The sequence below is a fragment of the Tetrao urogallus genome (assembly GCF_951394365.1).
Source record: "Tetrao urogallus genome assembly, chromosome: 3".
Lineage (NCBI taxonomy): Eukaryota > Metazoa > Chordata > Aves > Galliformes > Phasianidae > Tetrao > Tetrao urogallus.
The window spans coordinates 5,406,599-5,433,051 of NC_136815.1; the positions used below are offsets into that span (position 1 = coordinate 5,406,599).

At 37.3% G+C, this 26,453-nt stretch overlaps 1 protein-coding gene across 1 annotated transcript in view; it reads left to right on the forward strand.

Moving 5' to 3' along the window:
- FAM135B (family with sequence similarity 135 member B) overlaps nucleotides 1-23,272 on the forward strand; it is a gene marked incomplete at both ends in the record, with an annotated part of 120,339 nt that extends 97,067 nt beyond the window's left edge. Inside the window, 12 exons of the mRNA XM_079533365.1 lie at nucleotides 2,431-2,480; nucleotides 5,139-5,294; nucleotides 7,309-7,382; nucleotides 10,821-10,975; nucleotides 12,040-14,104; nucleotides 15,045-15,211; nucleotides 16,427-16,518; nucleotides 19,688-19,785; nucleotides 20,083-20,234; nucleotides 20,654-20,764; nucleotides 21,678-21,791; nucleotides 23,067-23,272. Coding sequence (XP_079389491.1) covers nucleotides 2,431-2,480; nucleotides 5,139-5,294; nucleotides 7,309-7,382; nucleotides 10,821-10,975; nucleotides 12,040-14,104; nucleotides 15,045-15,211; nucleotides 16,427-16,518; nucleotides 19,688-19,785; nucleotides 20,083-20,234; nucleotides 20,654-20,764; nucleotides 21,678-21,791; nucleotides 23,067-23,272 — 3,440 coding nt within the window. The remainder of the gene's footprint in view (nucleotides 1-2,430; nucleotides 2,481-5,138; nucleotides 5,295-7,308; nucleotides 7,383-10,820; nucleotides 10,976-12,039; nucleotides 14,105-15,044; nucleotides 15,212-16,426; nucleotides 16,519-19,687; nucleotides 19,786-20,082; nucleotides 20,235-20,653; nucleotides 20,765-21,677; nucleotides 21,792-23,066) is intronic.
- Nucleotides 23,273-26,453: the final 3,181 nt, after the last annotated feature.

The following is a 26,453-nucleotide window of genomic DNA, read 5'->3' on the forward strand; positions in this document are numbered from 1 at the left end:
GTCCAACGTGGAAGCACTGGTTGGATTGGTGGGATAGAGTTCTGTAATTTGCGTTTGGTCATGTCTGTAGTGATAGTGTGAGCTCCTATGAAAATAGGGAGCATCTCTGACTAATTCCTGCTATCCCTATTGTTTCTTTGAATTCAAGGAATGTGTCTCATCTGTTTTTGTGACTTTGTATGTCTGTGTACACAGCTGTCAGATTGCTATATTGCAGGGTTTATTATATTAAGAGTATTGAATGCATTAGTTAACAGATTTTAAAAGGAAAGGAATTTTTTTTTTTCACTGTGTAGATACTACAAGCACTTTCAAATATAACACATTATGCTGTACAGACTTATGGGCTTGATAGCTTCTATTTTCCACTTCGTGTCTTATTTCCTGATATATATTTCAATTCAAAATAGCCTGCCTGCAACTCGTGGAGTGGGGAGAACACATACTGTGTTATTCCATTCAGCTACAGGAAAAAAATAAAGTTACAGCATTTTTATTTGCAACTTACGAGCTGTCAAACAAAAAAAATCCAAGATGCAGCAAAACCTGTACTTCAGGCATCTTGGTTATCAGGCACATTTTTAGATTATTTATGTTTTACCTGAAAAGAAGAGGAACTGGCAGAGTTATGTTTTGTTGACCACAACTGAAGAACAGACAGATATGCAGATAAGCACATATTGGCTTTTTGAATACAACTGACTTGGTTTTCAAATGACTTCTGGTGCTGAAGCAAGCGCTTAATTTGCAAGTGTACTTGTTGTAATACATGCAGATTTGCTAAACGCAAATACCCTTTCTAGCTGCTTGAGCAGAGCACTTATTTGCATCATTTTATTCACAGCCTGAACATCTACTGAAGATTTGATTTTAAAGACAGACTTCTGAGGCCAGTAGCAAAGCCTAGAAAAATCATGGAGTATAAGATTTACCCAGTATGATGAATGTCAAGCTTGTTTTTGTGTGAGACAGTTGCCCAGACTGTTCTTACAGTCACTAGGGAGAAACAGACTCATTTAAGACTATAAAATATATTATAGACAAATAGTGCTTTCTACCTTAGGATGACATGAACTGCACCTTCTACTTGCTCATTTTTCTCCACTGACCACTAGAATGTAAATGACTCATTCAGTTTTAGACATCTATATTTGGTGAGATTAATCTCATCATAGGTTTCTAAAGGTAGTTAAGATAAATACAAGACTATAAATCTGCTCTGTGGACTTTCTTAATTCTTTTTTTTTTCTTTTTCCTATCCCTCTGAATAGAATATTAAAATTTAATAGTCTAGTTAAGACATTAAAAGTAGAAATTATTGTTTCTCACATTTTGCCAGCTAAAGAAAGATCTCAGTCTGTAGTACTATTTGAGAAAAATCACTTGGGATTGGGAAGGGAATTAGTTTTTTTTTTTGTTGTTTTTTTTTTTTTTTTTTTTTTTTTATGTATGCTATTAGAAAGTTCAACGTCACAAAATCTAGCTGCAAGAGTTGGAGAGTTGATATAAATCCTCCCCTTCTTCATAGTTTGTTATGCATTTAATGTGGAGTATCCCTATGTTGGATTCTCTCAGGACTACATCAAAGCAATGCTGCATGTGCTAGGCAAAGTTCTTCACACTGCACAGGGCAATACAGAGATACCTATTACCATTCAGATGTGCAGGACTTATGTTACATGGCCTTGTGTAACATGATATGGAGAACTATTTATTGTACATCATTTGATCAGATGTTCCAGTGGTGAGACAACAACTAAATTGCATTTAGTTGACCAGTTGACCATAAATCACAGAATGACTGAATGGTTATGTTGGAAGTAACCTCTAGGTCCATCTGTCCAACCCCTGCTCAAGCAGGGACACTCAGAGCAGGGTGCCCAGGACCATGTCCAGGTGGCTTTTGACATTCTCCAAGGAGGAGATTCCACAGCCTCTGGGCAAACTGTGCCAGGGCTGTGCACGTGCACAGTACAGAAGTTCTTCCTTGTGACTGGGGGAATATCCTGGATTCTGTTTTGTGCCTGCTGCCACTGGGCATCACTGAAAAGTTTTTGGCTCTTTGCAGTCTCCCTTCAGATGTTTGTATATACTGACAAATTTCAAAAGCTAGTAAGCAAATTTCTATTAAGAGAGAGAGAATAAAAGCCACATTCTATCCTGTGTCCTGGCAACAACCTTCCAAAATATATACAGGCTTAGTTTTCTAGGTCTCAGAAGCAGAATTTGTACCTGAACCCCTGCAAGTACAAGGTGTATTGTGCATGAACTTGTCCAACTTGAAACTTGTCCACTGACAAAGAATGTCTTATTTATTGTCTTATTTATTGTATGAACAAAAAGTACAGCATTAATGTTTCATATCCACTATTTCTAAATCTGACCTGTTTCTTTCTCTGTTTTTTTTTGTTGTTGTTGTTTTTTCTCTAGAGGAACTACCTGTGGAAGATACGTTATCTCAGTTCTGTGCAGAGCTGCAGGTACTGTCTTTAACAGAATCAGTCGGTGCTTTTTTTCAAGTCTATTTTTTAAGTACAGTGACACAGCACAATCATGCATTGGAGTAGGGAGAAAGGTAATTTGGTGTCAGAAGAAAGTTGCTGGATGTTTCTTTTCCACCAATAATTTCACATAATTTTGATTATTCACTTACATGATGTTTCTGTTACTTTCAACAATTCACCAGCTGGAAGCTTCAGCATCCTTCAGTGAGCTCAGGCAGAATGTCAATAGTATTCACAAAAGTTGATTTGGGGTAGATTGCAATTACAACTTTTGTGCTGACAGGAGAGAATACCCGTTGGCAGATTGTGCAGCCACATTTTTTCAAATAAAAACACCTAAATGTCTAAGGAAGCTTGTGGGAAGAAAAAAGTGATTTTGACACAGCAGTAACTGAATTACTGTCTTGAACTTCTGCAGTTTTGATTTCAAGTGAGACATATGCAGTCATCAAGGGAGCCAGAAAGAAATGCAAACGCCAACTGATCACTGGAGACAATGTTTTATAATCAGAGATTTAATACTTTTGATTTGCTCAGTTTATTAGCAGGAAGACGGCATAGGAAAGAACAACAAAATAACAATTAATGGAGCTGAAACAAAATCAAACTGCATTTGTATTTACACTGCAGTTACAAGCGGTGAGACAATGTTTTTTAGCCATATGTAAAAAAAAGGACTGAAATAGCAAATTTCTTAATTTCAAATCAGAAATTGGATTATTAGAAATAAATTTGATTTCATCTAAATTTAGAGAAGTGTAAGTTATGGGTCTCTGCTCAACTGGATTGCAGAAATTTAGAAGCCTTTAGAGGTCAGACAACATAATCTAGAGTCTCCTTGAGACCTGTAGGTTCAAGAAAGTTCATATTAACTTGGCATATATCAGAAAATGTCATGTCTAATTTCTCTGTATTTTCAAATTCCTGTCCAATTCTTGTTCTCGTGTTGACTGGCTTTGCATGGCCATATTTATAAAGCCAGACAGTTTTTTTTTTTAATTTCTGGGAACAGAGTAATAACAGATAGGAGAACACAATAGCTACAACAGCTGTTTAGCTAGAGTGATATAAGAACTTTATTATGGTTTTCATGTATACCATTAAAAATGTTGGCATTAGCATCCCAAAATCACAGCCTTTGATGATTAATGACTGAATTTTAAGAGAATAAGACATAAATGATGAAGCATTGTACAATGTTGTTGGGACACAATAGCACTGACCATCTCTGCAATTAAGTGTAGAAGTCATGTGAACCTCCGTACAGTTTTCAGAAGAGTATTGGCCAAGCTTTCTGAGTATTTTGCCTTTGGGAAAATGTGAACTGAAACCATTTCTCTTCAGCAGAAAGTACGAAGGACAGTCATTTATAAAGAAACAAAATGCTATTAAAACTATAAAGAAGGAAGCCCATGGGGTTAGTTTCCCATTACCACTGTGTTACCAGGGTCTGGTCCATTTTTTAAATTAAATAAAAACAAAAGAAGAGGAGAAGGTGAATTTTGCCCTGTTTTGTATTTAATCCAAGGACACGGTAGCTATTCAAAACAGGAAAAAATAGAAGGCTCATGTTTTTTTAATTTTGAAAATGATTTTTAAATGGTCAAACATAACAATTTCTCCAAAATATTTTCTAAATTTGTTTTGACTAACAGTATTGTTAAAGCCAGACTACACACCACAAAGTACACGAACAGAATAGCCAGAGTTGTATTTACTGACCATTTTAACCCATGGGCAATGAGGAATGAAGTCCTTGAGAATTGACCTGCATTGCTAGGATTGCTAGGCTACTGCCCAGCTAGGCAGCTAAACTCTCAGAATGAATGTACATTGTGCCTCCCTCCCTCCCTTCCTCCCTCCCTTCCTCCCTTCCTTCCTTCTTTCATTCCTTCCTTCCTTCCTCCGTCTTTGATTTATTATTTCAGCACCATCTGGTGGTTAGTTTGGAATGTATTTACAGTAAAGTTTCTGTAAAGATTGAGGCTATTCCCACCTCACCTAATCAAGGAATGGAGGTGTTTTGAAGGTCTCTCTGGATCCATCTGATCCAACTCCTGCTCATGCACAGACACTCAGAGCAGGGTGGCCAGGACCTTGTCCTGGTATCTTTTGAAGTTCTCCAAGGAGAAGGCTCTATAGACAATTTGTACTAGTGCTCCATCACCCACACAGTACAGAAGTGCTTCCTGATGGTCAGAGGGAACCTCCTGTGTTCCAGTTTGTGTCCAGTACCTCCTGTTCTGGTATTGGGCACCACTGACAAAAGCACCACTCTGTCCTTTCTGCACTCTCCATTCAGATATTAAAGGACACTGATGAGGTCCTGAGAGCCTCCTCTTCTGCAAGCTGAACTGTAGCATCTCTCTTAGCCCTTCCCCAAAGAAGAGATGCTCCAATCCCATGATTATCTTTATATTCTTTCTCTCCAGTTGCATAACTACGGTGTGGGGGTTTTTTTGTTTGTTTTTAGAGAGCAAAAGTTTCACTTACAGGATTTTGGGTAAAATAGTGCTTTAGTAATAATTTTAAGTCAGGAGAACGTTGTTGTTTCTAAAAGGACATCATCTAACATGCTAATTGATTTTCTATCCTGCCACTGTCTTGTTCTCAAAAGCCCTTTCTTCCCTGCAGCTGTTGAGCAATCCAGAGAAGATAGCAGAACAGATAAGCAAGGACCTCTCCTGGCTTTGCTCTCACCTTCTGGCCCTGTGGACCCAGTTCCTGGAGGTGGCAACACTTCATCCAGAAGTCACAGCTTATCTGACTCAAGAACATCATATGCTAAGGGTAATGTTAGGAAGTTAAAAGCAAGTTCTGTAATGTTAACCTCCTGAATGATATTAATGGTGTATATGGACGGATATTTCTCTTACTCTTATGCCTTTATGAATATTTAAGGGAGATGAATTGAGTAAGACAAAGACAAGAAAAGAGGATTTAAATATAGATTTCAATTTTTGGAATATCGGAAAAATGTTGCTATTATGGTACCCATAATGTTGTACTAAATGAGTGTACTCTGAACACCAGAATCCAGCAGGAAACATGAGGTGGGTGGAAAGAGAGGTAGAGATGCCCCATATTGGTTACTTACGCAGCAATCATAAACATGTTTTAAAAGTCACAAACACCACAATGACAAATAACCAAAAGATGGGTTTCTTTCAGCTTCTTTCTCAAAGCACAGAATTACACCAAAGGAACGCTCTCTTCTAAGTCACATATAGACAACTAGTTACTGCCTTTCTCCTAGTGAGTTTCACAGCATGAAATATTAATACTCTTCATGTGGAAATTGGATTTTTTTGGTAATAAAGAAGACACAAGAATGATTGCCTTTTGAACTGACTTTGTCAGATCTGCCTATCTGATTAGTGAGCAAGTGCTGTGCCTTCCATGAGGACTTTTTTGGTTATTGAATGTACATCACTTTCATCACTTTTCATTTACATCACTTCAGCTGAGCTGAGCTCCTGGGCTGATCTAATCAGTAGATTAGGAGCATACAGAAAATGATAGGATTCATCTTGCTTTGCTTTAGATATCTAGAGTGTAGGTGTTAGCATTCCAGCTTCCATTCCGGTAGTTGTTAAAGTTATCATTGGAGGTCTGGTCAATGGAGTTGAGAGGATGTGAATGCCTGCAAAAGGTAGACATAAAATTCAGGAAGATGTGAACAACGTTGAGACTTCCCTCATTATTTTGGCTCGGTCTCCCTTCATTTTGAGAGGTCCAGGATGGCTTCATCAGCCAAAGAACATAACTTGACCCCCAGCTCCAGCAAGGTGAATTTCAGTATCAATGGATGCCTACTGCTGGCATGACCTGTGGCAAATTATGTATCCTCACATACTTCAGTTTCTCTCCATGTAAGCTGTGCAATAGTACTTTCCCAGTTATGTAAAGCAGTTTGAGAGCTCCAGATAAAAAAGTGCAGTATTTTAAAGGGTGTTAGTCCTTCTTTTATTAGAAAAGTCATTTGTTGACATATGGCTGGGATTTATTGATGTGCTGAGATCCTATCATGTGGTTTTCACTGCCATTCTCTGACACCATAATAGAGATGGCTCTTACAGATTTTCATAGTAATGTATAGGCTGCAGCTCAACAGTTCATTACTATGGCACATTATGACGGATTGACTGAAACTCAACACTTATTCCATATCAGACAGCAACACTGAATTTTTTATAGCTTATTTTGCACTCATCCTCTGCCAGATCTTCAAATCTGTGACTACTTTTTTAATTGATTATCCAATCTACTGTCCTTGAGGAGATCTGAAGAGCTCCAATTTGTATGTATAGTGACGCAGGCTGATATGTTTCTGCCATGATAGGGCTTATTCTCTTCTGGGCTGATGTGTAAAACTCCCTTTAATATCCTGGGAATTGTGACTGATCCCATAGAAAAGATTTGTTCTAATTTATTAACTCACTCCACTGTTGCTATGATTTGTACAGTGGGAAAGGAAGAAGTCTTCCTCATTTTAATATTACAGAGAAAAATGTTAAATTTGACACTTTAAGGAAAGTAGTGGGAAGACACACAAAAGAAAATCTCAGTTTACTATCAAGGGACAGTTCTTCCAGAAAAATATACAACAACACTAACAGCTTTGTACTAGAATGGAAAAGTAAAGCAGAGTTGAGCTCTTTATTTTCTTTCTGACACCAGAGCGGTGCAAAGCAAATGAAACATTAAGGAATCTAGTCCTGACAGTCTTTGCTCTGCTTTTAGCTTAATTGCACCTGGCACCTTTCAGCAGATCTTAGGTTTAACTTCCATGTTTCTTCCCCAGGTAAGGAGATTCTCAGAAGCCTTCTTCTACACTGAACACAATAAACTTGCTGTGCTGACATTCCAGGAAGGCCTGTGAGTAACTGATTGAATCTCTCCTGCCTCTGATATAGCTGAAAATATAGTTGCTTAATATATTTTTCTACAAAGAATGAGAGCTTTTCTGCTGTTTATGGGTGGGGTTGTTTTGAGAGAAGTCACCAGGTCTATTCTAGCTCCATATAGTAAACCCATTGAAAGCAATGTCCAAAGTAAGATGATGCTTCAGAGATGACTATTTCTGAAACTCTTATAATTCATATAAGAGAGTTCTTTTTCTTACTCCCCCTCTCACATTACTTTCAGATTCAGGGAATGACTAAAACACTGTAGCAAGAGCATTCTACTGATAGGATGTAGGAGATCCTCTTTCCCTTGTCATTTCCCAGTTGGATGCATGTATCTTAGAGCTTATCTACAACACCACCACCAATATCAGGGCAGACAAAAACATCTTTTATGTCTTTGTTCAATTAAATTCATAAACTTCCTCTACCAGATTTAATAATGGAAATCTTAATAGAAGGTAACTGTTGGAAAATAACAAGAAAATAACATTTATGAGTTTGTTTTCTACTCTTCCTTGTAATATATTTGGGTGTAGGCATTCATGAATTTATTCAGATACTTTGTCTATCCCTACTTTCCATAGCAGTGAAGATCTATAACTGTAGAATCTTGATTTATTATACGGTCAGTGCAAAGATGCATTCACTGGATCCAGCACCAAATGAGGACAACCACCACAGCAGCTAGAGGAAGTGAAAGATTGATGTGAGCTCAGGGTTGATAATTAATCGATTAAGAATCATAGAATCATACAATGATTAAGGTTGGAAAAAACCTCATCTAGTTCAACCAAGAATCAACAGTGCAAAACAATCTGGGAAAATAAACGTTGCACTGGGCTGCATTTGCAAGAATATGCTATGAAACATGAACAAGATAATTACTTCCTTCTGCTTGACACCTCTTACTGCCTATAAAGCCAAATGCACAGCATGGGTAATGCTCATGACTCAAACTCTGAAGGCAGAGTTCAAGGAAAGCTCTGCAGATTTGAATTTTAAAACAGTGAGGGATGTCCAGATGATATCTGCATGAACACGGGAGGACTACAGCATTACTGAAACAGAAACCTTTCAGAAGTGGCTAAAAGGCCATGATGGCCAATCCTGTCATGATGATAGGGCTAAAGTGAGACATTTGTTTCCAACCAAGAGCAAAGTAGAACATGACTTTCTCAGAGCTATCACTGGAAACATTAAGACCTATTTGGTACTGGAGGAAAGCTGTGTGACTTCATCAGTGAACTGGTTATACCAGGCTACCTTGTTCTGCCAAATTAGAGCAGAGTCATGGCTGCAAGGGCCAAACTATGATCACTTAGTCCTCATTAAGTCATGTTTTAAGTGAGATGCGTACAAGAAAAGCCCCATGTCAGGACCCTGTTGTTAGGGCAAATATCATTCATGGCCTTATCTAAGCAAACACAACCCTGCACAGGGGGAAGCCTAATTGCATGAAGTGCTTTTATTTCTCCAAACAACCATAGAGCTAATCCTTTCCTGTAGATAAGCATAATTTTTCCTCAGTGACTATCGAGGTGAGAGAATACAAAAAATAAAATAATTTAGCAAATGCTAAATATTGGTCAATTGCAGTAAATTTCATTAATTGGTCTATACAGGCTTCATGTCAGAATCCTGTTTTCTTTTTGGTTGGGCTATGTGGTGCAATTAGCAAAGCAGAATAATTCTCTGGTAGAAAGGCTGCCAGAGTATTATTAGTGAGAGTGCCAGCAGGGAGTTTTAATTGGGTTCAGAGAGGTTCCATATGAAGTCAACTCTCAGTGTGCCAGATACTATACAAACACTTCAAATATTGGTATTGGTAATAGGTGAACGGTTGGACTGGATGATCTTTTAGGTCTTTTCCAACCTTGGTGATTCTATGATTCTATGAAATATGAACATAGTTTTTCCCCAATTCTGTCTTTCTTGTTGCCAGAAAAAATTGTTTTTGCCTCCCATAATGTTGTTGTAAGTCCCTTGAATCACAGAATCATATAATTATTTGAATTGGAAGAGATTTTTAGAGACCATCTGATCCAAATTCCCTGCAATAGACAGGGACATCTACAGATACATCAGGTTTCTCAGAGCCCTGTCCAGCCTGACCTATGTTAGGCCACGCCTACATGCACGGCAGTATTTTACTACTCAAGTACAACAAGAAATACCATTTCAAATGGACTGGGTAACACACAAGATGGCAGGTGGCACAGTCTCCCAATACTTCACAGAGAAAATTATTGGTATTAATGATTCATTTTTCTTGTGCCAGAAATTGGTCTCAGAGAACATTTATAATTTTTACATATTGCCTTTAGTATAAATGCTGGTGCTATTTATTAGTGTCAATAAGAACTTAATTATGGTGCTAAGTTTCAATTCCAAATACCCAGATATTAATGCAAACAGGAATGAGCATTTAGACATTTGTGACTTTTCCCTGAGTCACGTTTTAGCAACCAGTGACTCGCTTATCTCTGATGAAAAAATATCTGGTAAGAGCAATGATGGTCAACACCAATTGTGTTCTAAAGAACCCCATATGATGGCTTGCACAATTTTTTTTTTGTCTGGTTGTAGGAATTTTCCATGCTGGCATGAGGGCAGATCAACTGAATTACAAATCTTTTATCTGAGTAATTCTTCATATAAAGAATGTTTCTTCTAGTTAACTAGCACATGATGATTACCTGGCTCCTACCATTGATAATCTGAAAAACTGCCAAAATGCAATCCTGACTCCATTCTTTGCCAGGCTCACACCCCTTAGGATCACAAACTCAGGCAAGGCATGGTTGCTCAAGCTCAAGCTGCCTCCAGTCTTAATGCCTTTAACTATCCCCTCTGCATTTGTGAGCACTAGATCCAGTAACACTTCACCTGTGGTTGGTCAGTCTGTCCAATACCCAATCCAGAAAGTTATCATCAATGAACTCCAGGAGTCTCTTGGATGGCTTGCAGCTCACTGTGTTGTTTTCTCAGTAGATATCTGAGTGGTTGTAATTCTCCATCAGGACAAAAGCCTGTGAAAACAGCACTTCTTGCAGCTGAAGCAAGAAGAACTTGACAACAGGCTCCCCTTGGTCAGTTTGCCTGTAGTAGACCCTGACCACCAGCTGTCCTTTATTGGTCTCATCCCTAATCTTAACCCCCATGCTCTCAACCTGTTCCTGGTTGTTTCTCAAAGGGATCACCTTGCAGTCCATCTACTTCTTGATTTGGAAGGCAACCCCTCAACTTTTCCTACCTTGCCTGTCCATTCGAAAAAGCTTATAGTCCACAATGATAGCAATTGAAAAGCACTATTATTAACTGCCTTTGCTGCCTGGCTTGCAGGAGTGACTGATAAACAGCACGTTAACCATTCAAACACTCAATTTCTTTTGCATTTTGCTGCCAGGATCCAAAGTCATGCACAGATTTCTACAGAAATTCGTAATTCAGAGTACTTTACCAGCATGCCCCCTCTGCCAGCAGAATGCCTAGACATCGATGGGGACTGGAACACGCTTCCTGTTATTTTTGAAGATAGGTACATGGATTTGCCTTGCAAAGGTGAGTGAAACACCCTGAGTGCAGCTTCATGAGACAGCTGGACTGGAGAAGTTGACTTTCCTAGCCCAAGGTATTTGATCTCACATATCTTGAACTGGCTCTTCCTAGGATGAGAGCATAATCCTCTACAAAATAGAGCTGAAGTCATATTATTTTTTTTTTAATATTGGACTTTAGATTATTTACTGTAACTTCACACTTTTTTTCATTTAACACAATGTTTAGTTGAAAGGGCTGGAAGCAAAATACAGAAAGAAAAAAAATTGGATTTTTGTACGGTAACAAACAGCGCAACAAATTTCATACCCAGAGTGACATCTAGTGTTAAGAAAAGTCAGAACTAAAAGCCTTACAATTTCTATGAAGACCAACACTGTCCCCAAAAGGCAGTATTGCTTTTCTTAAAAATAATTTCCCCTGGAGTGCCTAGGTGACTTTTTATTAAGATTTTTCATTAAGAAAATATTTAGTTCTGCAACACTGAAGTACAACCTTTTAGTCTTTGCTTCCTTCTTCTTTTTAAGCAACTATTTAGATTAGCAGAGAGGTAATACATATTAATACCATAAGTGACCATGGTCCAGTAAATACGGCTTGTTATTCAGAATTTCCACTCTTCCAGAGCTATCAAATTACCTAAATTTTGACAGTCATAATTACTAATGTTTAAGCCATTAAACTGTGTAATAAGCTAATTCACAAGCAAGATCAACACTACATATAATGTGGTACAACAGTAGGAACGTAAAGTGCCAGTTCTGGTTGGTTTATCAGTGCTAGAAACTAGCAGTTTAGATAGTATCAATAAATTATAGTTCCCTCTGTACAGTTCTGTATTTTTGGCCTAATTTTAACTTGTTTACTGATTATAATACCAGTTAAATGAACTCTGGCATTTGCATTTGTAATATATTCTAATGTAGAGATAATTTATATAGTATAATTATACATACTTTTCTAGGCCTTACAATCACTGTTCCAAGTCCCATATCATACTGGGGTAGTATACTGTGCTGAGTGGAAGTTGCAGATACAAATTCTTTTTCTTTCTTTCTTTCTTTCAGACCAGAATTTGGATACTTTTCCAGATTTTGAGGCTCTTGCCAATACTCAAATTGATACAATACACGAGAAGGAAAATCTTGCATCAAATGATGACGCTGTAGAAATGAAAGGAGACTTTGGGAAAGGTACTTTGCTAATACACACAGACAGGATAAACGGGAATCCTTGCTTGTATAGTGATTCCAAAGGTGCTGCTTTTGCAGCCAAGGGTATAAACCAGCACTCCACATCTCAGGTATGTACAGCGAACAAAGAAGGCCAAAGGATACCTGAAAACATTTATGTTTCAAGTAAGGAAACTACTTCTGTCTCAGAGCTAAGCAATACAGAATGCATATCAGAGGAGTCTAAAACATGCAAGGAAGTTTTATTAAAAGACAATAGGCATTCAGTGGCTATTACCACTGAAGAGAAGAAATCTAGCAATAAGGGTGCCCATAAAAGTGAGCCCGTGTTGATTGTCAGTGCTCAGATTGAGTGTGGAGCGTGTGGAACTGATGGCTTGGAAGGCAGGACTGAAATACATAAAATGGCTGAATCTGGTCATCCTGAGAATAATTTCAGTTCTGAGCTTGAATTGAGTGAATTCATCAGGCTTGAAAGAACACCAGATGCAGATAGCAAGCCTCTGCAGCCTGTTTTGAAAGCTTTGCCCTCTCACAGCTTGGAGGTGAAGTTGTTCACGAAGGAGCAACGAACTGAGGAGTGTGAAGAATTTACCCTGATGTCAGGGGTCATAAAGAGATCCTCCTCTATTATATCAGATTCGGGCATTGAAAGTGAACCAAGTTCAGTGGCGTGGTCCGATGCTCGGAGCCGGGCTCTGGAACTGCCCAGTGATCGAGAGATCCTGCACCACTTGGTACGGAGACATGCCATCCACCGGAATTCCCTGGAGGGTGGGCACACAGAAAGCAATACCAGCCTGCCCAGTGGGATACAAGCGTCTCTCACATCCATTAGTTCTTTGCCCTTTGAGGAAGAAGAGAGAGAAGTGGAGCTTACCAAACTGACTAAATCTGTCTCAGCTCCTCAGATCAGTAGCCCAGAGGAGCCTTTGGAGGACGTGGACATATCTAAACGCATTGAAGCAACCTCACGAGACTCAGGAGGATATTTGAAAAGCTGCAGGGAAACAGAGAATGGAGATGGTCAACTAATGATGGATTTTTCTGTGTGTCAGCTCACCACTGAAAGTGGGCAACTAGAACCAAGAGGACCTCCCAAACTCTCTGCCAAAAACAGTCATGACAACCTAGAACTACAAAAGGAGGAGGCAAAGGAAGATTTCTCAGAGACTTACTGTAGTTTGGAATGTGCAAAACCACCTGCATGTAATCCTCTCAGAGATAATGACTCTGAATGTCAATCACTGGAGAACAATGATGAGTGCAGCTTAAAAACACCAAGGGCTAATAATTACTTGGACAAAAGTATAGGCAAGTTTGATAAGTACATTACAGATCCAAAGGATACATCTAAGCCGGATAGCTTAAAAATAGAACAAGACTTGTACATCAATGTGAGAAAAACAGGAGAGGACAGCTTCTCACAAAGCATAAAGCTGGTACCACATATTTGTAATCCTGTTTCAGGTCCTTCAGAGACTTCAACAGAATTTGGCTCAATGCAAGGAGAATGCAATAGCTTTCTTGCTGATGAGAGCCTGCTGGTGTATGCAGAAATGCAGGGGTTACAGGAAATTGAGCTCAACGACTCACCTGCCTCAGCAGATCCTGCTGCAGAATCCTGCCAGGACAAATATCCTCAGGAACTTGACAACCAAGGGCAGAAACTTGTAGCTAATGGCACTGGGTTTCACTCGGTGACAATGGACGGGGTAGCACTGGAAAGCAGAAAGGCTGTTGATGTAGTTAACCTCTCTGTCTCTTGCACGGCCACATGTCTTCCCTTTTCTTCTGTGCTCAAAGAGACCCCTGCGATGGTTGGCTTCTCTGCAAAGCAGGCTGCATTTCCCATCACACGTCAGCCTCTGGGCTCTTTTGGAGTTGTTTCTTCCCATTCAAATGAGGTGGATGAAGAGGCCAATGAAAGGATGCTGAAGTAAGAATGTCTGATTAATTAATCAATGTTGCTGTCATGTCATGACACCTTGAAAAAGTTCAGGGCCCTAATATGGAAATGGGTTGTGGCAAGGGGAATATCAGCCTTTTCTATCAGGAAACAGCAATAGGACATGAGGTAATGGCCTCAATTTGTGCCAGGGGATGTTCAGATCAGATATTGGGAAGAATTTCTTCTCAGAACGAGTGGTGAGGTATTGGAACATGTTGCCCAGGGAGATGGTAGAGTCACTTTCCCTTGACGTATTTAAAGAAAAGATTGATGTAATAGTTATGGACATGGTTTAGCGGGCAATATTGGTAGTATGTGACCAGTTGGACTAGAGATCTTAAAGGTCTTTTCCAACCTTAATGATTCTGTGATAATGAAAACTTGTATTCAGAGACAGTTGCTACCTGAGAAATTACAGTCTAAGTAATCCAAATAGACATATGATTTATACATAATAAATAGTCTAAGCAGACAGGAGACACAGAAACACAGAGATACCCAAGATCTTCAGAGAATTTAGGTCCTTAAACCTCATGGAAATGAGTGAGATTTGGGTGTGCATATAGTCTTTAAGATTTTGCCCATCATTATGAAGTCATGGTTACCCAGACATGAGTATTGATCCTATATAATTGTAGTGCCATAGCTTGTTTTTCTTTTCTGCTTAATTTTAACGATTAACTAAGCAATGAAAGGGGATCACAGCTGGGTTGTAGGGCATTAGCTTCAGTTTCTGAAACTAGAAAATGGGAGAATGGACATTCAGGGTACCTGGAGAACAGATTCTTTTTTCCCCCTGCTCTTTCTTAGCCCATTATCTTCTCTACATCCTGATTTCTCCCGATCAGAATAGAACCTTGTCATTTCTAGTTTGAGAGTTGGCTGTTGAATACCCAGTTCTACTGTGATTAATTAATGTATTCTCCAGTTTTTATCAGGCCAAAGAAAAATTTAAAAAAGAAATGAAGATTGAAGGATTTCTGTACAGTGACTTATCTGTACTCGCTTCTGATATCCCGTATTTTCCACCAGAGGAAGAGGAAGAAAATTTGGAAGATGGAATTCACCTGGTTGTCTGTGTCCATGGATTGGACGGTAAGACCTGCTGTATGCAAGAGTCATTCTGGTGTAAGCAACAGTGAAGAATGCAGATCTACAGGAAGTGTGAAAGAACAGAGTCTAACGAAAACATTTATCATAGAGTTTAGCTTTTACGTTATTATAATAAAGAAATTCTAGGAGAATATTAAGTATTTAACAAATGAGTACTGCAGCATATTTTTGTCTGTTTAGGCAGAATTCTGCACCAAATTACGTCAGTCCTTCAGTGTACAGTATATTACAGTAACTCTTCATGTCTTTTTGGAGATATCTGGCTGTTTAGCCAGTTGTTTATTTGGTTGTTTACGCCACCAGGATGAAAACATTATTTAACAAAGTATACCAATGTTGTAGGAAAGATTTTTGCTGGCTTTAGAATGTTGAAGAATAATCCATATTCACTGCAGTGGAAGGCTGACCTGGAATATTTTGAATGGATACTTTTTAAGCTGAAAATGGATATGTTAAAGTTGATACTTTTCTTAAAGTTATTGGTTTCAGTGGGCTAGGTGAAGGTGTTAATCTTGAGACTACAAAGAAGGAGGGACATAGCCTCAGAAGTGTGAAATTCTTCCTGTCTTATTCAGGCATTGTTTGCCATTTAATATCCCAATGGCAGTAATGTGTTTCTCATAAAAGTCCATACTTTTCCAGCAAAATAGCAGAATACCCCTAGTCTAGTATGAAATTGGAGCATTTTGGTCACCTTCCAAAATAAGACCGCATTTCAGAACCAGGTCTAATTGCAAGTATAGAGAGGCAGGCTATTCTGCATGTGATTATCCATCCTTATACCCAAACCACAGGTGCAAATGACCCCTGAAGGTCTATGGTGTACCTGGTATTATCACTTGGTGCAAACTGGAAGGGACAGATATCTGCCTTTTCATGACCCCTTGTCTTATCTACCCGGTCAGAAAATAGGGGACTAAGTTATTCTGAGCTCAATCTTTGCCCTGTCCTCCATACTGTGCAGCTCATGTAGTGCCCAAAAGCAGAAGGTGAGGTCCAGCCTTCCTTGCACAGATGTCAACATTCTTTCTCTCCCACTGTTTCAATGCATGATCCTATGGTGTGGTAAGCTGTCATGGCAGCACTTAGCAAGAGCTTCCTGGTGCAAAGGTGTATTAGAAGACAAACGTATTGAATCAAGTCTCAATTATTTTTTTTCTGTCAAATTACATCTTATAAAGTGTCATTCATTTCTAGGTAACAGTGCAGATCTACGGCTGGTAAAGACTTTTATAGAACTGGGACTCCCTAGTGGAAAACTGGACTTCCTAATGTCTGAAAGAAATCAGGTAGTACAGAGCTAAATTTTGTCTTCCATTAGATCTCCTACAAGCTGTTGGTGTTGCTTCAGGAAGGCTTTCACAAGCTGGATTAAGCAGTAGAACTGGGGAATTCAATGAGTTTTAGTAGGATTGAGCTCAAATACCTGTTCTTGTGTAAAATGGTTAGATTGAACCCATTTGGAAATATCTAGAGCATTGAGGTCAAAAGCAATTAGGTTATTACTTAAAAGACTAGAACTTACACAAAGAAAATTGATTTGTCTTGTGAGTTTGAAACCTTTCAACCTCTGCCTGTTGGATGCTGAGTGACACAACACCAACAGAAAGCAGCATGTTTAATGATGTTAAATTCTCTGGAGGATGTAAAATATATCCAGAAGGTGTTGTCCGCTTCTTTTGGTGCATCAACCATTATTTCACCTGTTAGAATTTTTGTGAGATTTATATTCTTAAATGATAAAGAAATGTCTTTCAGGAAAATTCACTGCCAGTCCAAGCAGAGCAACAAAAATGAATTCAACACTCTTCTTTGCAGTTAACTCATATTTATGAAACAGAGGCCTACACTTATTCATAAAATAAGGATTTCCAGTGCAGAATCAGAAACATTATTATGATTTAAGATCAGTTCATAATCTTGAGTCAAAACTTTCCACCCTTTAATCAATAGCTTTTATACTTACAAGTGAGTAGTTGGTGTTGGTCTGTGAATTTGCCACCTTCAATGAACATCTCACTAGCTCTTACCGAACCTCTACTTACCATTATCCTGAGGTCATAATTGGAATTTTCAATCCTATAGTGTGAAAAGATGAGAAAGTTCCTATAGCACTGGAAATATAATGGTTTTTGGCTTTTTTTTTTTTTTTTATTTAAATTATAATTGATTCTTTAAAGTATCAAGTCACCTTTTTTCCCTTCTCTGGGAACCATTCTGAAAATGATCCACAAAATCAAATGTTTAGCTGAATTTTCCTTAAGAGAGGAGAAGCCACCTTTTTTAGGCAGTCCTCTACTTGACAAGCTCAGTCAGGCTGAGATACTGAAGATACTGAAGGATAGATATATAACCTGGTGAAATATGACTTTTGATGTGTTTTAGTTGTGATTAATGTCCAAGCTGGTATTTTTCCACTTTTAAACAACCTGAAAGATTTGGGATGATGAGCCTGAGAAGAAATCATTAATTAACAATGCAGACTAAACAGACAGGCAGGAGGTTAGTGGACTGTTTGTAGTTTATGTAAACTTTTATTTTAATGCAGTATTGCAAAGCGAATATGCTCATGTTTTCTTTTGCCAGAGCTGCAATTAGCAAGATGGGTTGTGTCACAAAAGCATTAATTACTAGATATGTTTGCTCTGAATAGCTGTTCCAATATTTGATGATTGTTTCTGTGGCAACTTGTTAGTTATTTGATTTAGAGTCCTGTTGATTTGCCAGATGACACAGTTCTGAATAAGATTTGCCTGTAAATGTGTAGATCAAACAATATACTGTTTTGTTTTGTTTTGTTTTTTTATCACAATTGCCACTATTGTTGGCATCAACAAATTGTCTCTCTCTCTGGCACTCATTCTCTTACTGATATTGTTGAATAACAAACACACAACATTCACACAACATTTATTAAATGACATAATAATTTTGTGATCACATCCTTATCACCCACATCAGCCATGTATGTGTAATGCATGTAGATTGCTCTGAAAGTAATGCTTCCTATTTATTTTCATGGAAACTATAACAGATACAAAGAACACGATTACACTATTTGATAGATCAAATTCTCAGGTACAAAACAGTATTTTTCTTTATAATCACCAGCATAGCTATGCATTTTCACCAGCGATGAACAGAAGCCTGCATACTGTGCCTACAAAAATGTGCAACAGCAGAGGTGACCTGCTGTCACCACTTCTGAAACATAGCACCCACCGACTCACTGTGTTCACATCCACTGTTTATTCTCCATAAACAATCAGTAAGCATCCATGAATATCAGTGGGTGCCATTTTTTCCACATGAAGGAAATCAGTGCTTCATAGACACTTACTTCCACATCAGTCCCCATTTTATCAGACTGCCTCTCTGCTGCCATTTGTCACAGCAATAAAATGTAGCAGAACATTGGCTGGAAGGTTCAACCTCTACTACCGTATCACCAACATCTGCCTCTGATATTGTGGGCCAACATAATAAGATAGGAAGCATTAATTTCAGAACCAAACTTCTATTTATTATTCTATTCTATAATTATGTAAATTATTTTATCATAGTAATCTGTTCAATTCTAAATATCAAAAGCTTTTATTTTGTTGTGTAGAATATGGCTCAGAGGCTAAGCATTAGCAATTCTCACCACTATTAAGTGAGGCCACTTCAAGCCTTAATTATGAATCAGAAATCACAGAATCACATAATTGTAGGGTTTGGAAGGGACCTCTAGAGATCATCGAGTCCAAGCCTCCTGCAAAGCAGGTCCCCTACAGCAGGCTGCACAGGTAGAAATTCAGGTGGGTTATGAATATTTCCAGAGAAGGAGAAATCACTCAGCCTGATATTGTTAGACTTACTATTAATAAATTATAGGCCCAGGTTAATATTATCATGCCTAAGGTAGAGGTAATGTCATTGGAGAAAACAGAAGCAGCCACAGTGATTTTACCCCCTTAAAATACTGTCTTCTACAGTGTCAGGAAAAGTACAGGAAGTGTAGGATTAATCTTGTTCAAAATTTAATACTCATGTTATGTGTCTGAAGCTAGGAACACAATATAGGGTCAATTAAACTCTGACAAAAGATTTTGCCTTACCTCACCTGAGAGCTCAGTGAAGACAGTGAATTTCCACATGGGCTGTACAAACAGCCATGTGATCGATAGTAACCAGTTGTTCCTGATGATGTGAGAAATACTTGAGTAAGTTTGCAATGTTGCCTGGAATATTTTTGTAATAAACTGAAAGTGAAATTTCATGATTGTTTTCAAAGAGCTTAAATTTTTAGAAGGTCAGGAGAATGAGAAAAATTCTGACCCCACTAAGCATTCATATAGAAAATTTAGAATAGTTATTACTTTTGTGCTTATGATTTATTTTGAAAATGACAATAGCCTGGGATATATGTACACGGCAATAGTTTTTGATTCACTTTCTCAAACCTTTTTTCACCAGACCGATACTTTTGCTGATTTTGATACAATGACCGACCGATTGTTGGATGAAATTATTCAGCATATTCAGTTGTATAACCTCTCCATATCCCGGATAAGGTAAGCATTCTTACTGAATTGTCTGTAGCTATCTGTGGCTGTGAGCATTGTTCAGTGAAATTAGCTTTTCCAAAACTGTCCTGTGTCAAAAGCCATTGAGGTCAGCGAGCGGAATTTTTGCATTGTAATAGGTGGTAGAGAGTAGTGAGGCTGAACAAAATTTAAAATGACAGCTAAATGGTGGTACTAAACGCCCAGATAGAGGCCAATTGAGAGCAATTTATGTTTCCCTTATACTTAATTTAAATATCATATGTATGTTTTTTTGTATTTATATTATTCTGTCTTTCCCAACAGTTTTATTGGGCATTCCCTTGGTAATGTCATCATCCGATCTGTACTAACTCGCCCCAGGTTTCGCTATTACCTCAACAAGTTGCATACCTTCCTGTCCCTCTCTGGGCCTCACCTTGGAACCCTTTACAACAACAGTACTTTGGTTAGTACAGGTAAGAGTTAATGGGAGGGCACCTACTGCATGTCTAAGACTGCTTCTTGGAAAGTCCATAGGTGTAAAGCAATGAAAGAAGAACTTGCTTCCCCTGTGTTCTTCCACTTCTCTTTATACTGACAGTAAATAGAGGCATTTCCAAAGCTGAAGAAAACATAGTAGTGCGAGAGCTGAATGTCTCAATGTTTAGCCTTCCTGGATGTTTAAGTTGCCACAACACTGGACAGTCCAAATGAGACACCTAGACTTTTCTCCTTGTTTATTAGCAATTCAAGAGGAAACAAAGACATAAAATAAGTAGTTAAAATGCTAACCTTACTGAATTCACTTTGAGTTTATTATTAAAGGCATATATCTTTAATCCCTTTTGTTGATAATTAGCAAAAGGGTAAAAATATAGTCAAATTTCTATTGCAGGTCTATGGCTCATGCAGAAATTGAAAAAATCAGGGTCACTTTTGCAGTTGACCTTCAGGGACAATGCAGATCTGCGCAAGTGTTTCCTTTACCAGCTCAGCCAAAAAACAGGTGAGTGAGGCTTAATGTAATTGTGCAGATGTTGGGAGTTATTCCAAAGGATTCTGCTAGATTGCCGTCTCCAACAAGGATTAAAAAATATGTATGCTATTACTGATCTTTCTTTAAATGTTCTGGCTTTTGAGAAGGACAACTCTTTCTAATATTAATATCTGTTTTATTTGTGCCTTTTTTTCTGCACAGTTTTAAATGAATATAGTTGCCAAACAGTTAGTGCCCAATTAAAGCCTCCATGATGAAGCAAGCCTGCACCTAATTTCATATTCTTCAAGCAAGAAATAACAGGCCACAATCATTTAATTCATTTTAATAGATGCAAATCATTTTTTCTTCTTTTTTATTATTTTTAAAATTTAATATCTCTTATCTCTAAGAAATAGATGCTGTGAGATGAAGAGCAAATTTTATCCATATTTGCAAGGTGAAGATTCTAATCAATCACTGTTTGAAACCAAGACAGTTCTTGCTTTTTTTTTTTTTTTTTTTTTTTTTTTTTGTTATTGTTGATATATAATTAACCTATATGCACACTGGTAAGTATTAAATAGCTCACAAAAGGAGGATAAATAGTTTTAAAACTATTCTTATGAATTTTAGTTTGTGCTTTGTGTTTTAATTGTTCTTTAACTATTTTGCACTATAGATTTTAAAGTATTATTTAACATGAATTTTTGCTTGTACTGATCATCATTGTGCTGGACCAGAGAAGTTGTGGATGACCCATCTCTGGAGGCGTTCAAGGCCAGATTGGATTGTACCCTTGGCAGCCTGATCTAGAGTCTGTTTTAGTGGTTGTCAACCTTGTCTGGAGCAAGGGGGTTGGAATGGCTTCTATGATTCCATATTGGATTCTATGATTCTATGATTCTATTATAAATGTATTTAATGCATTTGTTTATTACAGGTCTTCAGTACTTTAAAAATGTTGTATTAGTGGCCTCACCCCAAGACAGATATGTACCCTTTCATTCAGCAAGAATAGAAATGTGCAAAAATGCACTCAAAGACAGGCATACAGGTATGTTTCTGTATTTGCAAAGCTGTTGAGAAGGAATGTTTTTGTGTAACTGAGTTTGTTGCATCACAAGAGTATTTCATCAGCGTGATCAAAACTCAGATGCATATTTCATAAGGAAGAAAGTATTGTTTTCTCACAGGAAATGACTAAAATCAAGAAAAGCTTTTAAAGACGTTATTTATTTGATGAATATAAATTGCAATTAGGTTGTGATTAAAGATTTCTTATTGATTCTTTCCCTTGCCCTCCTCATTATTTTTTTTAAACTGATGAAAATAGAACTAGTTCTTAACAATGCTCCTCCTTAGTTTACTGAATTATTAGTATTGTCTCATACAGTGAAATCTCTCTCAGCACATCCAAAGTTAATGAGCTTTCACTTTGTTTTCAGTAGTGTTTGGATGATTGTCATGTAATTTGAGAGATCTAAAATCGTATTGGTTTGGAATAAAATCATGTAAAGCACATCAGGATTCAATCCATCAGATGCCTAGCTCTCCTGTGAGCACAGCTGTGCACTGTTCCAAGTATTGCCTTTGTTACTTACAGTTTCCCTCTTTTATAGAATATTCCATTGTTTCAGTCTGATATTAATTCCAGAAATAAAGTTCAATATAACTTTTTGCATGTTTCACATGTATGATTACCTAGAAATTGCAGTACTTCTTGGAAAGTAGAGACACCCAAACCCAAAAGTCAACATGGTTGCCTTCACACAGTCCTTTCTTTTTTACCCCAGATATGTACCAGGGGCATCTTTGATCTAATATATACCAGACCTACATTCAATGTATGTTCATGAGTAGAAGTTTTCTGAGCTGTTGTTGTTCCCCTATAAACTCCCGAGCTGTCTGCAGAATGATGGTCTTCTTGCATCACATTCCCCAGAGAAACCTGAATAGGCCTCTATGTCTAAACCTAATAGGCCTCTATGTAATATGTCTATGCCAGACCCTTTTGCATCCAGCTTCACAGACAGAATTAGTCCAACCCTCTTCCCCAGAGGAAACGGGAATACTTTCTTCCATCTCAGGAGAAATAAGACTAAGTGCTGAGATATGTCCCACTCTGTGCTAGGGGCTTCATTAGATTTCCCTGGATAGACAATGAAGAACGACATTTGTAACATGCTGTTACTTGGCAAATCTTTGTAATAAAGTCTTTCTACTGCGTTTTGTCCCCATTTCCATTTTCCACTGAGACTGTCCTTGTATAACATGGAAAGAAAGAGGAGATCTGACATCTTTGGCATGTAACATCTAAAATCTTTTGCAGGTCCCATTTATGCAGAAATGATTAACAATCTACTTCAGCCTTTAATTGGGGCAAAGGACTGCACTTTGATCAGGCACAACGTGTTCCATGCTCTACCAAACACCGCCAACACATTGATAGGCCGAGCTGCCCACATTGCTGTGCTGGACTCTGAACTTTTCTTGGAGAAATTTTTCCTTGTGGCAGGACTAAACTACTTCAAATAGTGCCTGAACTGTGGGATAACTGAAGCAAACCATTTCATTGAATGGAGGAGAATTCCTTAGCCAAAAGCTTCTAGTATTAGCAAGGAGACCAGTTGGGACTTTCAGACTCTCCATTTCCATTTCTGTTTCCAGAAAATAAAGTGCTATGGCTTTAAGGCATTCAGGCTTCCAAATATTGGTGCTTTTGGAAGAAACAAATATTCCTTTTCAGTTTTTATGTCGTTTGTCTACATGAAGACATGAGTGAATTGCGAATGAGAGAATTAGAATATAGACGGTTAATTATCTAAATAAGGTGTGACCAACATGTTTGCAATTTCTCTCAAATACTAACACAGGAACTTAGCTGTTCTTGATTTAATGCTTATTTATGTATTAACAAACACATCTGTAGCACTTTGGGATGATTAACACAAGAGGAAAGAAATGTATATGAACTCAGGTTAAAACCTCCTTTATGATGAACTGAAAAGTCAGAATTCATGAAAATTTCAATGTTTCCATTTGTCAAAAGAAAATGATTTCAATATTCGTAATGATTTGTAACATGCACATATTCATATCATGGAAAGGGGGAAATATTTAACATAGAATGAAAAAAAAAATCTTGATATTTGTCTTTTTTAAGAAACCCTTAAATTAGTTAAACTTTTGTTCAAATTAGAAGCTGCCAGACTGGTAAGGGACTATTGGATTACTTGTGAAATAACAGTGGCATCTGTAAAGACTTCCTCTGTTTACATTTATAAGATACCATTATTGTGCTTGTCATTATAACCTTAGAGTTATATTTTTTACTTTTACATTTGTATCCAAATACATTTACCCCAAGATAACTGTTTCTATATATCATCCCGACCCTGAAATTCAAAATTTGACCAGTAATACCCCTGTAAAAATAATCCAATGGAAATGGATCGGTGACCAAGAGCAGAAGGATTATGGAAAGCTCAAAAATATAAGGCTTCCTCTGCAATGCTCTAAGAAGGTTTTACTAATGGCCATCTGCAGTGCCATGTGCAGTCCTAATTATTGTGTGGTTACAGCTTGTTAAAACATTTAGAGTTTATTAATACAATGATATCAGAGTTCTTTTTAAGAGTATCAGAAATAACCCATTTTTCACTTTTCTATTTTGCATTTTTTTAATTAAAAGTTACCAGCATTTTAAATAACAAATTTCAATAAATTTCTGTAAGTTTTCATACCATTTTAATAAATTTTCAAAGTCACAGCAGTTTTTTCAAAAAAAAAAAAAACCAACCAGAAAATGAATAATTCTTCACTAATATTTTTGTTTGGAAGGATGACCATTTTTTTTTACTGAAAGTGTAATTTGTTTAGAAACATAACTGACCAACCTTGTATAATGAAGGAAATGAACATAAAAAGTGACAAAGTTGGTTGCAGATGTCAAGATTGTCAACAGAGATCTAAGATAAAGTTGTGTAGATTTCTGAAATAGGAGGAACCCCCAGGGAAATATTTGTACACACACAGGATAAAACTTGCTGCATTCTGAAAAAGTGGGAAAATTACAAAAAATTAGTTCGAGAAAAGAGTTGCTAGCAAATTGAAGTGAAGATGATCTAGTAGTTTAGGCATGTTTTGAAATAGAAAGGAATAAGTAGGAATATACAAAAAGCTAAGACTAAGGTCATGTGAAATCAGGTAGGTATATTTCACTTAAAAATCATCTTCTGCCCTTCAAAAGTGACACTGAAATTAAATAGAAAGAATTACATGGTGCATTTCAATAGTGACAAGTTTTGTAAACACTAAATATTGCTGTAATATTTGAATAGGTGGATACTATTGTTGTTTTTTTTCTTTGTTTGTTTTCCTTTTTGAAATTAACATTTTAAAGCTAGAAGCTGAATTTACTCGGTTAAAAATAAATTCTGTGTCAGGAATCAAGAACTTCTGGTACCCACATGTTGTTTTTGGAAGTTTTCATGGCTTTTCAGCCTCACAATTTTAGTTCCAGCTAAACCTATTTGTCAGCATCCTTCTTCCTTGGTAAAGTATTTACACAGTGTCAAACATACTGAGACTTTTAGGTTAAGCTTCTATACAATGCAGTGGTTTTGATCTGAAGCCACTGACTTCCATGACTCCATGTCCATTGTGAAACGCAAGGAAGAAAAACAGTCCCCAAATATCAGCAGTCTTCAGTGAATTCTGTAGTGATCTGTTCCTCTTTTAGAAAATTTTCACGAGTCTACACATGGAAAATTTTTGAAGTTACTGAAAGGCCACTTTACACATATATACATACTTAATGCATGCATGTGTGTACGCAGCGTATACAAAGAAGTACAACAAAAAAATTGTGCTTATTTCAAGGTCTCACAATGCCATTTTTTTAAATCCTGAGTATACTGACTATGACAGCATACCAGTATCGTGCTTCTTAAACTTAGATTGATGATTTCCTGCCTTGCACATTAAACAACATTCTTAACCTTTTGTTCACATGACTGTGAGGTCTCCTTTGTATTACTGCAGAAACTGGTGGCCCTTTCAATACTCTACACTGCTATCAGTACTGAGATTGATGGATGAACATACCTAAAGGTTTCTGTGTTCCTATACATACAGTATTCTTCCATGGCCTGGTGTCTGATTTCAGTGGAGTTTGATTAGGTCCATGCAACTTGCTCCTTAGAGGATGTGATAGAAAGCTTCTATAGAGCCTCCAAAAAAATTTATGAGACATCATTCCAGAAAAATGATGTAACACAGATTTTATCTTTCTTCTGCTGCCAGAACATTATGGGAAATATTAGCAATAACAGTCTACCTTATCTTTCATTTTGAGGTTCTTGTAATAGTCTCCCTCTTTTTTTTTCTTCTTTTCTTTTTTTTAATAGGATATTGCCTTGATAATAACACAGGATATTTTAAGTCATCTCTAACAGTATAAAACATCTAACTGGTTGGACTTTGTCACAACATAGCAATCAACATTGACTCATTTTTAGAAGGTTTTTTATGTTGATTTATATAGAGAGAAATATATATTAAGAATTAACTTTGTAGCAAATATCAGCTGTACGGTGAGCATCTATTGTGTTAATACTTGGAATTTGAATGTATTGTCCTTTCATATAAATCTTCATTATATAAATTTAATTTCATTAGCAGTATTGATAAGGCTTTCCCTTCTAACTGCAAACAT